Genomic DNA, 16,486 nt, shown 5'->3' with positions numbered 1-16,486 from the left:
ATAGTTTCTTTTTGTCCCTTCAATAAGCCAAGTGCTCGATAAGGTTGTCATCACAGATGACGCTGACGTCCTCGCTCTCATCTTTGCCCTGGATAAACATGCCTTTCTTATGCCAGTAAATCTTTACCCCGGGGACAGTGGCGCGCATGGCTGCATACATTTAGAGACTTTGGGGTTGAGTCAAGCAGACGCGTGCAGCTTCTCAGGGGTTGGAAATGAACATAGGTTTGCTTTTCTGTCTGCTGGGTTTAGGAAAATTTTAACCCTAGCATTTGATATGACAACGAATCGAAAGTCTGCAGCACACTCTCCCCCTTAGAAATGACACATAGGAAAAAAAAACTTTAGAGGTAAACGCACTTTAATACACATGATTGACCCGTAAACGTCTCTTTGGACCAAACAGTTGTGTGCTTCACTCGATTTAACAGCTAGCAGGTTAAAGCTTCAAACGTACAAAGCCATAAAATGACTGATTCTGCAACTGATAAAACTCAGCTCCTCAATAATACATGAAAGCATTACGCATCATGCAAACCTCACGCAACAGACAAACAGTTGACACACACAGACCTGAAACACAGAAGAGACAGTGTTTAAGTGGCTACTGGAACAGTGTACTCATTAACGATTTGATAACCGAGGTTATCTCGTTGATTGTGTGATGCCTAATTGATGGCATCCGGTGCAATCAGACTGGCTGAGGTGCACAAGTTTGGCAAATCTGAGGTATTTGTGAGTGCAGATTTGTGACACTTGCCTCTTCAGAGGCAGACTTAAAGATGGCGCTGAGTGTCCCTTGCACAGCATAATTTTGGCGAATTGCAATTTCAAAAGCGAATGGACAGAATTTAACCAATGCACAGGGCGGCAAGGCTATAGATCTTGCAAACACAACACACAATATAAAACGAATATGGTCCAGAAGTGGTCCGTGAGTTCCCCAATAGTGCATTGTTCACATCATGTATGGGCACAACTTTCATCCATTAACAAATTTTTGCCTTTGATACACTTGTATGGAATTTGGTATACACAGGCCGCCTTGACCCATAGAAGTAAAGGGGTCACTTGACCCTCAGTTGGAGGCGAAAGGATCAGGCCCCGTGGAAGACACAGTGGAGGATGTGGGAGAAGGAGTAGATGGAGCTGAGATAGATTTCTCGGATGCTGCATCGTCCATTTTCTCCTGACTGCTGTCCGAGGATGTAAGTTTGGCTGGCAACAGCCCTTCTTTCTCTCGCTTTTTTTGCTTCATCCTCCGGTTCTGGAACCAAATTTTCACCTGAGTCTCATTGAGTTGCAGCGCGGCTGCAATTTCTACACGGCGCGCCCGGGTCAGGTACTTGTTGAAGTGGAATTCCTTCTCTAGTTCCGTCAGCTGTTTGGTTGTGAAGTTGGTCCGGACCGTATTCGGCTGACCAGCATAGCCATACTCACCAGACCTCCCTGCAAAGAGGAAAACAAATCACTGTAACTCTGAAGAAGAGGGTTTTTTTCTTCTCTGATCAGAGTACACATATGCCTTGAGACTATACTGTGTCTGTGCAACAAGGCTCAACTTTTAGGTACGAGCCAAATAGCATTAGCTACTCGAAAAAACATCCAACAAGGGCCTTAGAAGAGATTCAAATATTATACAACACATGTGTTATCACACAGATGGATTACGTTAAAGTGAAAGGATCTAAAGTACTACATTAAAAGTTAAGTTCATATATTAGTGTTTCGTGTGCTTATTTTATTTTTTGAAAAACTTCCCAGTTTAAAGATTTTGGATCATTTATAAGACAGCATTTTTGTGCATCCGCACTTTCACCCACTATAGGCTACTTGGCACCAACCTGTTTTTGGTGGATTCCTCTTAACTTTCATCCAGTCAAAAGTCTGTGCAGACGATGCGCCCTCAGACAGAGGTGAACAGCAAGCCTCCAGATGAGCTGCATGCAGAGGTGACAGCGGATTTGAACACCCTGGATAAGGGGGCGCTTGCTCGTGCCCGCCGCTGTAGGCAGTGTGGCTATACTGCAGTTGACCCAGGGGGGCGGCACTGTAACCATGGCGATGCTGAGAAACCATGGAGGAGGAAATGTTACCAGAGTACATCAGTGGGCCGCACTGAGGGAACGCAGCTGCGGTGTCTACTTCCTGGGCGAGGGCATGGTGGTTATATGTAGTGCAGAAACTTTGGGGTCCATAGTTAGAGCTGCAGGCCGGGTGGGCCCCATAGGGGAGACTTAGAGAGCTGGCATTAGATTGGTACGACCCCGTCTGGTGAGAGACGCAGTCAGGAGAAGCTCTGCTCACCATGAAATGGTCATCCACCCCGCAGTTGTTAACAGTGGCCCCGCACGACTGGAAAGTTGTAATCCCGTGGTCCGAGTGAAAAGCCCTAACAGTGCATGAGCCACCTTCCCCGCTCATCACCGTGTAGTCTAAGAAACTGCTCATTGTAGCATTTTTTCTAACCGGAACGAGGGACCGTCCTCTGCACAGACAACCCCCTGATGTCTTCCTTTCTCCCCTCTTACCCCGAGTGACCGTGCCAATCTTTACCTATACTAGGTCTTATCAGAGAAGGGAGGGGGTCGCACGGGCCGATATCAATGAACGGGTTCTGTCACGTGGGCCCGGGTCAGCCAGTGAGGTACTTGTCCTTATCCCTTTAGCTGGTGACAGATTGGTGTTTGAGGGGCTATTTAAATTCCAAGCACTCGTCGATCAAGGTGACGCGCGTCGCCACTAATGTATTGGCCGAGCAAACAATGAGCTGCGAGGCAGACAGCGGTGGACAGCTTCGGGGTCGCATGAAGAGCGGGGCCACTGTTAAAACTGTTTCTTCTAAGCTCCACTGTGCGCTCTTCCACGACCACAGAGGGAGATTAACGTTTGTCCCTCTGCACCCTCGCCATGAGGACGACCTAGCACTCTGACCTCAGGTAGGTATTTTTGGAACAGAGACGAGAATAGGTGTGTGTGTGTGTGTGTGTGTGTGTGTGTGTGTGTGTGTGTGTGTGTGTGTGTGTGTGTGGTGACACGTGCGCATAACAGTTACGATTTCATGTGTATAACGGTGTCATTATCTTCTAGTTGGATGGATGGGTGGATGGATGGGTGCGTGTCACTGCCACGGGCTATCTATGGGCTATTAATGTCACATTCCCTTGCGAAATGTTTCACTTCATGCGTGAACATTGAGAAAAATATTGTTACAGAGTGACGGTGAAGGGTAGCAAAAGACAGAAAACGTATCTCCCGTCACAGACCGCCTTTTTATTTTGCACAACTTTGTTTCCCCATCAAGGTCGCATTAGACGTATATGACTGCTCGCTTTGCCGGGAGGTCACAGGTGATGAAGCGACAAGACAACACATAGAACATTAAGATGATGTGGTATTAATTTCTTTCCACCCTCTGCTCCGGTCATAGGGTCTGCTATCCACCCTGATTTCACTCCCACATGTATTCATTATGCATGTATAGTGATCAAATGATCTCATAACGCCAGGCCAGTCGTGGAGCTAATGCATCCACATAGCCCGAGGTGCAAGTGTGGGCTGATTATCCTGTTAAGTTCATCAAATAAAGCTGTTGGCGAAATTAATGCCCACGACAAGCGGCGTTGAGAAGGGGTAGAGCTTGTGCGTGGGAGACTGGCGGCAGCGGCAGCAGATGCCCAACCTCTCACTGAGGAAGCAAAAGGAATGAAGCGGGAAGAAGGGAGGGAGGGAGCGAGTGAGAGAGGCTCACACGGAGGGATGAGCGCCCCCAAAGGTCGCATGTGGTCATGCACTCGAAATCTCCAAATGTTTTTAACCTCTGGAGAAAATATATGATCGTATTCTTGGAGATATTTCATCGCTATACATTCCAGGGAACACTTTACGCAGCGGTGGTTATGGATCAAAGACAGCTGGTGTTTTTGTCACTGTATCAATTATTTACAATTCTTTGCGCTGCTTTGACTCCACTACATGTCAGAGGGGACTACTAGAGCCCACTGTTTACGCCTCACTTTTAATTAAATAATACAACAGTGTGTAAAGGCGCCCCACGTGGACAAGCACATCATTCAGATGATGCTTACTCGTTGTTAATAATAAGGATCGTGCAATAATGTGAGATGTTATGCAGCAATACCACATAATTACTTTTTTGGAGGTGTTCATTCACTGAAGTTGTTCTAGTTAAGAATTTGACTGTAGTCTGATATTGTGAATTTTAACACAAGTAAATGATGCGGATGCTTCTACCACTAGTATGGCAAATGAAATAGAAATGCATACCGGTAATCGCATAACGATGATACTTCAAAGTGTTTAAAAGATAAGAGGTGCAAACTTCCCACCAGTTGGAGGGAGGGGGGAGTAGGGTCAATACCCTCCACCCATCACTCCCCTCCCTTTCCTCCGTCTTCCCAGCTGCCTGTGAAAAAGTAGTGAGTGGGCGCAGTGGATCTTGCCTTGCCTGATTATGGAAACTTCGCCAGGCCTCGGAGCTTTCTTGGCTCTTTGTGTGTGAACGCATGTGCGCAGACAAGGCGCGCTCTCTTGGAATGATTTGGTTAAACTGGCCCTGTGGTTAGTCAGAGTGCAGGAGTGCAAGATCTGCCCCCGCTTTTACCCATACATCCCCTCCTCTCCTCCTCCTTAAACTCAAACACAGACCACTTGCTCAGTAAGACTAATGTCCAGCCAGTCAATGAGCTGCTTATGGCTTCCAGATTATTCGATAAACGTTGGAGCCTCTGAATGTCGCGCGTGTAGATGAGTTTCTGGATCGATCCGTGCAGGCAGGCTGCCTATGCGGCTTTCCCTTCTTTCCTTCTTTCTTTTTAAGCATGTTGCAGATAAACCTGTTTAAGTGGACTATAACTTTTTTTTTAGTTGAGCTCATAAGTGTTTCCCAAAGTGAAATCAGGTGCAATACAGCACAACAAGACACTTTATAAGCCCTTTAAAACAAGTGCAAAAGTGATTGTAAAATTCCCCCCAAAGTACAGATACTTTCTTAATAAAGTACGCCGTGATGGCCGACTCTGTTCAATGCAGCAAGCAGGCTCTTACTGGTAATTATTTATCTGGTGAATCGCATTTAGTCCACGAGTAGTCTGTTTTGAGTTTAGTCTACTTTTAACACACGAGGGAAAGTGTGCGACTCATAACCTGAGCAGGCTGCTACCGCTGCTGCTGTCGCCGAGCCAGAGCCGTGTTTAAACAAGCTATAAAAATGAATTATTACCAAACGCATGCAGAGAATCAGCCCCTTTTAGCCCAGGAATTGGGGAGTCCCATATGAAAATGTAAGTGGGGTTTTATTTGTGCACATTACGCCACAATTGGTCTCCTTAATGTCCGTCTCATTCATGCCACGGAGTGATTTATGAGCTCCTGAAGGCAAACATGGCTCGCGTATTTGCCTGCAACATGCATACAATGTTAAGAGCTCTGTCATGCCTAGATTCGTGTTGCCATATTTGCTGCTTTTCCCCCCTCTCCCACTCTCTCTCTCTGCAAAATAGTTTGAAGGAGAAAATAAAAAAAAATCCGTGTTGGTGCTTAATCAAACAGTGTAAAACCATCTTTTTATGTTTAAGTGTAAATGCGAATTATCCAAAAGATTTAAAGAAATGCTGCAATTTTTCAGTGTTTTTCTTTTCAGTTTGTGTACAATTATACATCATTTGATTTAATAAAAAGTGTAACCTCCAAAGTTTTAAGATTTCAGGAAACTGATTTAATTTTTTTATGGTTCGGCAAACTTTTCAAAGAAATTTTAGTCCTAGGGAAAAAAAATTACACCGTGTGTGCCTTCAACGACACTTCGAAGTCTAGCCTATTTATATTCATTGCCAACCTGTTGTTAAATTTGCATAACGTCTCTATCTCTCCATGTCCTACTTCTTAAAAATTATTTTTATTTTGTATATTTTTCTACATGAATAATTCAAGCAAAAAGAAAAAGAAAAAAAAGGAAAGTCTGGAAAATGGATAATAAATCACTCAAACACCAGAAAAAAGAAGATTGTAGCAAGTTAATTGTATTCTAACAAAAATATCCAAGACATTGGAAGCTATACAAAAATAAAAAGGACCAGGTTCCATAGGCCTAATATTGTATAATTATTCACAAACACTCATAATTTCCATTCCAAGAGAACAAGTTGTTATGGTAATTACAAGCCACGTTTAAGCTGCTTCAGTGATTTAATCTCATCCTTACCTTGTATTAATCGTCAAGTCAAATATCAACAGAATAAATGTGCCGAATATACAAATAACATCGGGGTTAATGTTGTTGTAGCCTGATATTTATTGTCCCGAAAGAAAGAAGGGAAAAGGGTTATTTGATTGATTCTAGTTAATAGTTCAGATGCTGCAAGTCGATTGTAGTTAGAGACTCCGAGAAAAAATAGAAACTGTCCGTAGAAATGTCCACGGGGCTGTCCAGAGACTCTGACAAGCTCGGCGAGGCTGCATCGGAGAGCTGCAGGCAGGAATCCGAGGAGAAAGGTTGAAAATCGTGTAAAGAAACATCCAGGGCCGGGGGACTGTCGCCATTGTCCGGGCCAGATGCCGAGCCGGGGCCCATTGTTGACATGCAGCCCGGAACAGTGGGTGACGGGTTGGGAAAATGTTTCAGATTTTTGTCATTGCTGTTCAGCGGCGCAGCAGCAAAGCTCATCGACTCTCCATTGTGGAGCTGCTGTGTGTTGTTTTGAAAGGAGCAGGTATCTCTTTCCAGTAGGGCCCCGCTCTGCTCGTACTGGGGGGCCTCGTCCTCTTCCTCGCTGTGAATGCCGTCCTCGGCGCTCAGCCCCTTGCCGTCCCCGTTGTGGTTCTCCTTGCTCTGGGTCTGCCGCTTGTGCTTCATGCGTCGGTTTTGGAACCAGACTTTAACCTGCCTCTCGGTCAGGTCCAGCAGGGCCGCTATTTCCACCCTCCTGGGCCGGCACAGATACTTGTTGAAGTGGAACTCCTTCTCCAGCTCCAGAAGCTGTGTGTTAGTGTACGCTGTTCTCAGCCGACGGGAGCCCCCTCCTCCCCCACCGCTCTCCACGATCTCAGGCGAGCCTAGAAAATAAGCGGCACAGTAGCATGGGATTAAAAACGCAGGACCCAGCAGTTACATAACCCTGCTGCTCATAAATCTAACGTTATGGCTATCACAGTCCACCAGAGAGTGGCTCACAGCACGCTGCAGCAAAATGGCCGCTGGAGCTATACTGAACCAAACTTATACAGCCTTCACCACCCCCCTAAAAAAAAATCGTCGCTCTGTAAAGATCTTCATCAGATTGTTTTATAGATAAAATAAGGCTCAGCGTGAGCGTGAACTAAACTCAGTGCACTTTAGAAGCAGTGAGGTCCAGGCTGGTGTGGGATACTAATGAATGCTCCAGCTGCCCTCCTCGGCAAAGGCACTCCATCACTCTTCATTACTGTCACACATCAAAACTCTGCCTCGGCTAGGGGAATAAATCATCTTACATCACCAAACTTTACCCAAACTTTTTTTCGCTTCCTTTTATTGCTTCACACACAATAACTGCAAAGCAACAACCATAAATCTGCCACAATGAACCGACTTAAAGCCTATTTGTTGTTTTGAGGAAGGGCCTTTGCAGGTCTTCAATTTAGCACCAGAGAGTGAAGATAGATCACAGCAGCTCTTTCTGCTTTGAAATAACCCACCTTTCGGAGAGAAGCACACGGGTCCGTTGGAGATGGTAGTAGCAGTGGAAGTCGGCAGGTGGTTCCTCTTGGAGGCTTTCTTCTCCCGCATCCATGGGTACTCCGGGGGTAAGGAGGCGGTAGGCAGCGGGCTACATCCGTCGGGGCTGTGTCTAGGCCGGCCATGCCGCGGATGGCTGCCCGGGTTGAGGCTGGGAATGGTCTGCTCAAAGGGAGGAGGAATCAGTGTCGGGCGTGAAAGCGTCGAGCTCTTGATTGATGAACTTTGAAATGAATCAGCGACAGGGGGGAAAGATGTCAGGCACTCAGCAAGCGACGGCTGACTATTGATAAAACCGCTCTCTCGCTCGAATTCGTAATTCATCTCCTCTCCCTGAGAGCCGAGGAAAGTTTGCACGCGTATTTCTTAAAAAATATTGCAGCTCAGTGATGACGAAAAATTAAAAAAATCATCAAAAAAAATCTCCTTGTGGTGTTTTTTTTTCTATTTCACTGATTACGGCCGTATGGGGACCGAGCTGCTATTAAACTATTGAATTCATGGAGACAAGGTTGAAATTGGACCGAATTGCCTGTCACATGATTACCTCTGCCCAATGACAATTTGGGGTTTAATCAAAAGAAGCCACTGTCTGCCTGATTGATCCAAAACTCTGGTGAAGAACGCCTCGCTCAGCTGGGGGGGACGACTGTTTATATTTACATCTTTGTCTGCTGAGTTTATCCTCCTCTCGCCCTGCAGTCCACTCCACTAAGCTACAAAATGTGTTTTTTAAGAATGGCTGACGCGCTCACTATTACAGGGAAAGAGCACAGCCTGGGTGCGCGGATTCGTGCACTCCTCTTTCTCGTCTTTCTCGTATTGTTTGAGGATGTCAGTGGAGAACGCCCCCACCACACACCGCACACACACACACACACACACACACACACACACACACACACACACACACACACACACACACACACACACACACACACACACTTCACGCCAGTAGCCCAGCTATTCATACAATCAAGAGTCAGCCTTCAGAGGTGGAAAAAAAAATGAAACGCTCAAAACTGATTTTGAGATTTCTCGACAGAAACAAACCACAACAATGAAGTCTGTTCACTGTGAGGTGAGTTTGGACACCAGGATGAATGTGATTCTTTAAAGGTTTCATAATAATGACATATGCAGTGCATCCGCTGGCATGTGCTGCAATAAAAAGGCCCATCCATAAAGTTAATACTGACAGATGGCACGTTCAGACCATTTCACCAACCCATAACAGTGGTTGAACATTTACAGCTATTGTGCAGAAATTTGCGCAGGGACACACAGGCATGTGTTATGCATATGCGCTCGCAAACAGTGTTATTTTTGTTATTATTATGATTATTATTATTACTATTATAGGCTTTTTATGCTGACTTGACAGATATGATATTAAGGCACATGGCAGTTTCGTTTATTCCACAAAAAGGTATTATAACGAGGTCATGCACGCCCGTGTACGTGCAGCTACTAACAAATATTATAGTAAACCCACAGGAGCTTTTTCTTTTATTATCATTGTTGGTGTTGGTCACAATTTTCGATAACTAAAATCTACCATAATTACTGCCTTTGCACATCTTTGAAACGGTTCCTTTTTCATATTAAGCAGGAAGCCACTCCACAGGCTAAGCCTGGATTTACTGGAAGGGCACTGGTTACAGTGCTGAGAAAGCCTCTCATTGTATTCCCATTATCATTTCTACCTGAAATTGCAATGAAGCAAACACAGTTACAATCGACCACTTACAACGAATCCATTTGCAGCGTTATTATGCGGATGGAAATGTTATTGAATTGCCCTTCCCCGCCGTGTTTGGTTTCATGCCTCTTCCAGAATAATCTGTGAAAACCATGTTTGAGATATTTTTTTCGTTAGGCAGCACATACCATATTTTCATTTTTAAAAAAGTGGCTCGGTATGTAGGAGATGGAAGAAGAGAAGTGGTAGGCTTCTCTCAGTTTGTTGCTTATATACCAAACAAAGAGTCCTGGAAGCCTGCGCGCGATCAATCTTACTCGCCAAAAGGTCTGACAGCTCGGTGCCCTCACAACACATTTAAGGCTTCTAACTCTCTGCCGGATCAAATGCAGGCAGGAAGCCGGTGAGAAACACTGGCCCCTCAGATTAGAACCAGTTTCTGTTCACAGACATAGTCTAGCTGTCGCTGGAGGGATATTTTTAAAGATAAATACGAATCCAGCTACACGAGATGCCACCATTTCCTTTTTTATGAGGAGGCGGTAACGCGCCAGCGGTGAGTAGGGCGAAGCAGCGTGTTCACCTGGCTTTTATCTTTGAATTCTCAATGCGTTTTAAACTACATTCACTTTTCGTTTAAGTAGCATCTGAGAAAGCGGGGTGACGGACGGAGTTGCTAGGAGCAAAGACGGATGACTTTTTTCGGGGGAATTACGCACAGGCTTTGTGTGAAAGAAAAGGAGTGGGTGGCTGCATTTTAGTGGACCCCAGCCTGTCCTACACACTTATCTTTATAGCAGGACTGATTTAGAACCACTTTCCCACGGATGTAAGATGCCCAAGTCTTCTCTTTCACTTAAAACTATATCAGCGTGCTACCTATGGGTTAAATCTTTGCCTTGTTGTTAAAGCGCGTGCACGCGTGTGCGTGGATGTCTCTGTGTGTGTGGCTGTGTTGGATGCAGAAATACTCAATCCATCAGCTTTTTTTTTTTTTGCAGTGACACACCATGGTTCAATTGTTCTAGTTTTGCCTGCTAGCCATATGTCAGGGCCAGTAATGTTCATGCCCACTTAAATCAATCAGTTTGGCCTGAAATTATAATAATAATAATTATTATTATTATTATTATTTAGTGCAAAATTAAAGAGAGCAAATAATGTAGCAAGTGTAGAAAAAAGTAGGCTTGTAAACATTGGTTTCGAAATAAAAGGAGCATGTTAAACATAATGATGTATACACTGTCCACATTTAGTTAATTGCACACCCAAAGTGTAGTCTTTTAGCTCCAGCTGTGTCTCTGTTGTATACTGGAAATTTATAAATACTGAAAATGCCTGCAAAGATTCTAGGACAGATATTAAAATGATAATACTAACAATAATTCTTGTAGCACCTTTTTAATTTTATAAAAGTAAAAAAAAGAATATAATGTCCTGTCTTTGAAAAAAAAAACCTTTTAAATTGATAATTCCTTTTGTTGTAGCCATCTTCACAACGGAGCTGCTTCGTACCGAGCTGGCTTTACCACTCTGGCATCTGCAAATCTGTAGAATAATGAGACCAATAAGCCGCGTTATGATTCTAGTTCAGACTATATCCTCTCTGACCGCATTTGACTGACTGAAAATATCAGCGGATTATTTTTTAAACGATTTCTCATTTAGCTTGTTGTCTTCTTGCAGATTCTCCAGAAGGGCCCCGGTGACATTTTTATTATTATGGATGTGCCCACGCAGATGAGAGGAGGGGAGAGGGCCACCCTGGAGTTTTCTTCACCTCGAATCAAGTGAAGGGGAGGAAAATAAAATAAAATAAAATAAAATAAAACAAAAAAGAATGCATCGTTTATTACGCATTTTTACTATATCTGCCAATATTTGCCTGCATGTTATTGGATAATATTTATGGCCAATATTCCACGTTATGTTGTATGAAAAAATAGAAATATATTGCCACTTTATATGTGTGATAGGCTACTCTATGATTTATTATTGTTAAAACATTTTTGTTTCTTTTCTTTTACGTCTATTTGCCTGACTATATATTTGGAAACTGATTCGATTTTTTTTTCACCTCCATTTTATTGCAGAGAAACCTAAAGATGTGTATTTATACTTTTTAGTCCACTTCGTGATTTGTGATCGTGTGCAATGCTTCTGCCAAGTCTAAATTAAAATCGAAGGCTATGCTTTCGGTATATTTCAATTCTTTTATTTATTTGTTCTAACTGGAGCAGCATGGAATGTATGACATCGAAAAAAAAGTTTGTTTCTTATTACTTCAATAAAGAAACAGCTAACGTAATATGTCCTTCTTTTCCACCCTTATTGCATGACTGATTGACTTTTACATTCGCTGAGAAAAATAAAACACCTCCTTCGAAGAAGAAAAAAATGGAAACATAGCCTCTAACAGGAACATGGGTTTTCTGCTGCTGAGGAGCTAATACAGACTAACATGTATGGGCTGAAAAAGGGCCGAGACGCAAATTTTCCACCAACCTTCTACCCACACAAAGATGGAGGGGGTGTCAAATAATACTAAAGGACTCTTTCATCTTTCACACCAAACAAAATAAATAACATTAGAAAGTCCAAAAAATGGAACAAAACACAAGCAAGGGGGAGGGGTTGCCTGTAAGCTTATGACCCTTGCTTTTGAAAACGTATTTTCCCTCTTAATTCCAACTCGTGGCTCTTGAAGGACGCTTACACATAAGTGCAACAAAATGCAAAATGCAACAAAAAAAAAAGAGAGAGAGAGAGAGAAACATAATTCTTCAATTGCGGATAAATAAGAGGACGGACAAATTCACATTGAAAATTGATAACATGTGTTCATAATACCCTGTTTGAGTTTTTGATTAGAAAACATTTAAAAAAGATTAAATAAGTCTATGCATATACTGCGCCCCCCTCCCTCCCCTCCCGCGTACAGCCCAGATAAAGGTCTCTGTGAGACAATGACACGAGCAAATTCAAGCAAGTCGTGATTATTTTTCCTACGCTACTTCACACACCAAAAAAATTAAAAAGGGGAAAAAACTATAGGGAACATAAACAAAAGTAGAGAGATTGTGGGAGCCGTGAGGAGGCGCATAAACAAAGCAGTAATATGTCTGGAGGTGGATAAGACAATGGGCGGAGTGATCCAGGCAGCGCCACTGCTACAGATGCGTCAGTTTGGGCGCTTCCTGGATTCTTCCCTGAGAGTAGTGCGGCGTTAGGTCTGTGTACGTCGGTGTTGGATCACACACTCCGTGATGCTGACTGTGACCCATTGTGATTGCTCCATTATACTCCATGTTTGCGGACGGTGGGTGCGTAAGGTGGGCCAGACCGAAAACAGAGGCCCCAGAACTGGGCATTGAGTCGATGTAACCTCCGCCGACATAAACAGGGCTGCCTTGCATGTGAGTCCCGTAACTGCCATTGCCTTGGAGGGGATGCGCGTCATACTCGGGCGTGGCAGAGTCGTTCCCGGGATACCTCTTCTGGGAGGGCGGGCAGTTGTTGAGGGAGTTGTTTAAAGGAGGGGGGTATGACGTAGGCATACCATATGCGTTTTGATGAGGTTTACTGTAAGAATTCGGCGACTGGGATTCATATGGAACACTGTTTACGAGAGAATGCATAGAGTTGAGGTATCCGCCTCCCACACCGCCAGCACCAGAAGCTGGGCCCACGGGACTGCGCGGGGACTGTCCACCGGGAGAAGGCATCATTCCGACGCCTTTCTGATCCTTCTTGTATTTCATCCTGCGGTTCTGGAACCAGATTTTGATCTGTCTCTCTGTGAGGTTGAGCAGGTTCGCCATCTCTACCCTCCGGGGTCTGCAGAGGTACCGGTTAAAGTGGAACTCCTTCTCCAATTCCACAAGCTGAGCGCTAGTGTAAGCTGTCCGGGCCCTCTTTGATGCTGCTGACCCCGGAGGGCTTTTGTCTCCGGGGCAACTCTCCACTGTCAGGATGAAGGAGAGGATGTCAGTCAGTAATTCGTTATACAGAGAGAGGTACAGAGGCAAAGACAGGAGAGTGAAGGCGACATCATGTGACAACACATAGCTGTTAGTAAACTCTGTGATCAGGAGGGGGCGGTGGTGTTGACTGGGGAGTTTACTAAATAAGTTTGCCCACTTAAATATGTATCATAATGATCACTAACACTAATAACGTGCGTATGTGCGTATGTTCCAAACATCTCAATATTTCTAATAAACCCATTCCCCTATGGCAAATCACAGGAGTTATCATCAAGGCTCCATGAGCTAGCTAGTTACATGCACAGCTTCACAGACTTCCAAAAATAAAAGTGCAACTGGACAATAATGGCTCAGTATCTGATATGGAATCAGGTAACCTCAGGTTTACTACTAAAACATCTTGACCCTAATTTCCCCCCACAGTTGCAGGGTAGCTCACACATAATGCAAACACAAGCATTATGTATTCCTCAGGGTGTATATAAAACAGTTCGCCTTGCCCTCACTGATAAGCTTAAGAGGCTGGATCTTGGCTGCAGAATTGCAAGGTGCTAGTCTACTTACTGTTATGGCAGGCGGCCAACATTTAATAACTATCACTGCCTTTCGCCCAAATCTAAAGTAATAGCAATGCAGGATGACATAATCTGGTCCATTGTGTTATGTTATGGATGAGAAATAAGTGATCACGTGGATTTGACGTAATGCCTTAGAATCACACGATTATTACCGGATCGGTTTAGTTTTACTTTTTTGACGACTTGATTGTCAAAAGGCCACTTAGTTTAGGTCATGCAAGATCCTAACTGTAACGTATGTGTCAAGCACTATGCATCTTTCCTACGTGAGTAACAGGTGCGTATAAATAATTTTCATGATAAATACTGGGCGTTCTTCGAACTCATTAACGCACCCTACCAAGCACAATTCAGGCTGAAACCAGTCTGCTTTGCATTTTAACTAAAAAAAAAAAAAAAAAACAGAGCCCTGATCCACCCGATCCGGCCTGAGTTGTCCAGTGAACAAAGAAGTTTCTGGAATTAGTATATGCGTAAAATGTAAAGGACTTTCCAAAGTTGTTCATAAAGCCTGGGCTTTTATATGTTGTATACGTCATGAAGACTTCTTAACAGCGTAACAAAGTTATGAACATTACGCATTAACTGAAGACTGCTGCTTAATTTATTAAGAAAATCCTCCAGCTCGCAAAAGGTCTTTGAAAGCAATTCTGAAATTAACTCTTCGTTATGGAAGTAAAAATAAGACTCTTCAAACCACTACAGTGTCTTCATCTTGACAATGAGATCTCAATAATAAGATTTGCCGTTCTTATAAACCTTGAACGTGCATCAAGGGTTTCCATAAATCGGCTATGTGATGCTGAAAACAAATTAAAAAAAACCTTTGGTGCACTTGAAATAACTAAACTTAATGAAAAGCGCCACACTGCCTTGCAGTTCAGCGATTGCACTTGGTAAGATCCTGGAATGTCATTAGATTATTACCCATTTATTTTTACAGAAAGGAAGAAGAGTTGACTACCCAGAGCTAAACTCAGAACCCCTGACCCCGAATTTCCCTGGCGCCAAAACAGCAGGTTCTACCTTGCGTGCATGAACGTGCGTAAAGGGTTGGGACTTGATAAAAAACACACAAAAAAAACACCTCTCCTGATACTCATGAGCCACGCGCCTTTGCTTCTATTAGTGCACTATAACCTGCACACCGAAATTAAAGCATATAGCCACTGAATTTACAAAATAAGAAGTTCGTGGGAAGATGTGCATTTCGAAATGTTTAGCTTTCCTCTAAGTAAATACGGACCATCTCCCACACATGCACACTGACCCACAGAGTTTTTCGCTAATCAAAACAGCAGGACAAACTGAAACAACTGTTGTGTGTATTTGTTGTCTGTCCAGGACCATTATGAGATCAGAGGAGAGGTGTGTTTACAGTAGGGACAGGTCAGCTGCAGGGCAAAAGAGACAACAAATGGTGATATCTACTGTTAATGTGGCATACAGTTTTTCCGCAGTCTAAAACGTCATATTGCGCAAATAATTTGTAACAATCCTTACAGATTTTGACCAGGATGCAGTGTAGCCAGTCTGTCAGTTTACACTGCACTTCACTACAACTGCAGTGTAGAATAAATAAATGTAATAGTAAAGGGTATGTGTGGGATTATGGTAATTATACATTACAGCAATAGCAATGTAATTCAATGACACACTGATTATTAATGATTTAAAACATTTAACAACTTCCTGTCCCCGATGCAGAAAACACACCATTGTGACCTTCCCAGGGGAAGTATTGTTCTGTTGTGGGCCCACCCCCCTTTCCTCGTAAGCCCTTACCTGCTCACCCCCTTGTGCATTGCATCCTCTCTAAACCAAACTTGAGCAACTTTCTGGTTGCAGACCAACAAAGAGTGTGGATATTAGAGGAGCAGTCATGTTAATGCAGTGAGTACCTGAACTGGAGCTACTGGTGGGTTTCTGCTTGGTGTTCTGACGGGATTCCTTCATCCAGGGGAAGATCTGCTTGCTGCGAGCGGTAGAGGTCGGGGAGTCGTTCTTGGCACTGACTGGTTGGTTGGATCCGTTGCTTGTGTTTTGGCTGATAGCACCGGGGGACTGTGAGGGAGGGGGTGGGCCTGATACCGGCACCTGCGGTTGATTGCTTTCGGGATGAACCTTGGACTGCGCCGCCTGAATGGCTGTGGTCCTGTCGCAGCTCTCCGCCATCTCCCCGGGCTTTTGCAAAGCCACGGAGCCGTCAGGAGACTGCAGGGAGCAGGCAGGTCGATGGTACTCACTTTCCACATGAGAGGCCCGGGGATATTGGACCTGATTGGCATCATAACTGAAGCCATTTGCGCTTTGATATGGGTAGCCACTGTAAATTGCGGAGCTGTCGTAGTAGGTTGCCTTTTGCATCTCGCCGTTTCCCAATATTTATTTCAGAAACTGACAGGGTCTTGACACCCTTGTAGAATAACATTGGCACCCCGTGGTCACGTGACGCCTCTCCGCCAATGGCCTCCTTGGGTGAACC

General features: G+C 44.1%; 3 protein-coding genes and 1 long non-coding RNA gene across 8 annotated transcripts in view; 1 reads left to right on the top strand and 3 right to left on the bottom strand.

Moving 5' to 3' along the window:
* Positions 1-1,078: 1,078 nt before the first annotated feature.
* hoxa1a (homeobox A1a) lies at positions 1,079-2,533 on the bottom strand (the record flags this gene model as incomplete). The annotated part of the gene is made up of 2 exons (XM_082522061.1): positions 1,841-2,533; positions 1,079-1,445 (listed from the first exon to the last, which is right to left on the bottom strand). The coding sequence occupies exons 1-2, from the start codon at positions 2,449-2,451 to the stop codon at positions 1,079-1,081; spliced, it is 978 nt and encodes a 325-aa protein (XP_082378187.1). The 5' UTR covers positions 2,452-2,533.
* A 286-nt stretch (positions 2,534-2,819) lies between these two features.
* On the top strand, positions 2,820-12,207 carry LOC309699176. The gene is made up of 2 exons (XR_014274266.1): positions 2,820-2,939; positions 11,124-12,207. It is a non-coding gene; the product is annotated as an uncharacterized lncRNA (long non-coding RNA).
* LOC309699169 (homeobox protein Hox-A2a) lies at positions 6,021-11,134 on the bottom strand. The gene is made up of 2 exons (XM_082522060.1): positions 7,696-11,134; positions 6,021-7,074 (listed from the first exon to the last, which is right to left on the bottom strand). Exons 1-2 carry the CDS (start codon positions 8,057-8,059, stop codon positions 6,362-6,364), a joined length of 1,077 nt encoding a protein of 358 aa, XP_082378186.1. The 5' UTR covers positions 8,060-11,134; the 3' UTR covers positions 6,021-6,361.
* The window catches only part of hoxa3a (homeobox A3a), a 42,453-nt gene continuing 37,637 nt past the window's right edge, over positions 11,671-16,486 (bottom strand). For all 5 annotated transcript variants that reach the window (XM_082522056.1, XM_082522055.1, XM_082522057.1 and 2 more), the window contains 2 exons: positions 15,903-16,485; positions 11,671-13,401 (listed from right to left, as the gene is read on the bottom strand). In XM_082522056.1, coding sequence (XP_082378182.1) covers positions 12,608-13,401; positions 15,903-16,368 — 1,260 coding nt within the window. In that variant the 5' untranslated portion in view covers positions 16,369-16,485 and the 3' untranslated portion in view covers positions 11,671-12,607. The remainder of the gene's footprint in view (positions 13,402-15,902; position 16,486) is intronic.

This window comes from Aulonocara stuartgranti (assembly GCF_965226115.1).
Source record: "Aulonocara stuartgranti genome assembly, chromosome: 22".
NCBI classification, from domain to species: domain Eukaryota; kingdom Metazoa; phylum Chordata; class Actinopteri; order Cichliformes; family Cichlidae; genus Aulonocara; species Aulonocara stuartgranti.
Note: the sequence above shows the minus strand (reverse complement) of the source record. Positions and strands in the feature narration are given on the sequence as shown.

Bases quoted from the DNA above. Each gene is read 5' to 3' on its own strand.
- LOC309699169 (XM_082522060.1), bottom strand. From the start codon at position 8,059: ATGAATTACGAATTCGAGCGAGAGAGCGGTTTTATCAATAGTCAGCCG. The intron at 7,075-7,695 runs GTGGGTTATTTC...CTTATTTTCTAG, and splicing joins CGTGTGCTTCTCTCCGAAAG to GCTCGCCTGAGATCGTGGAG.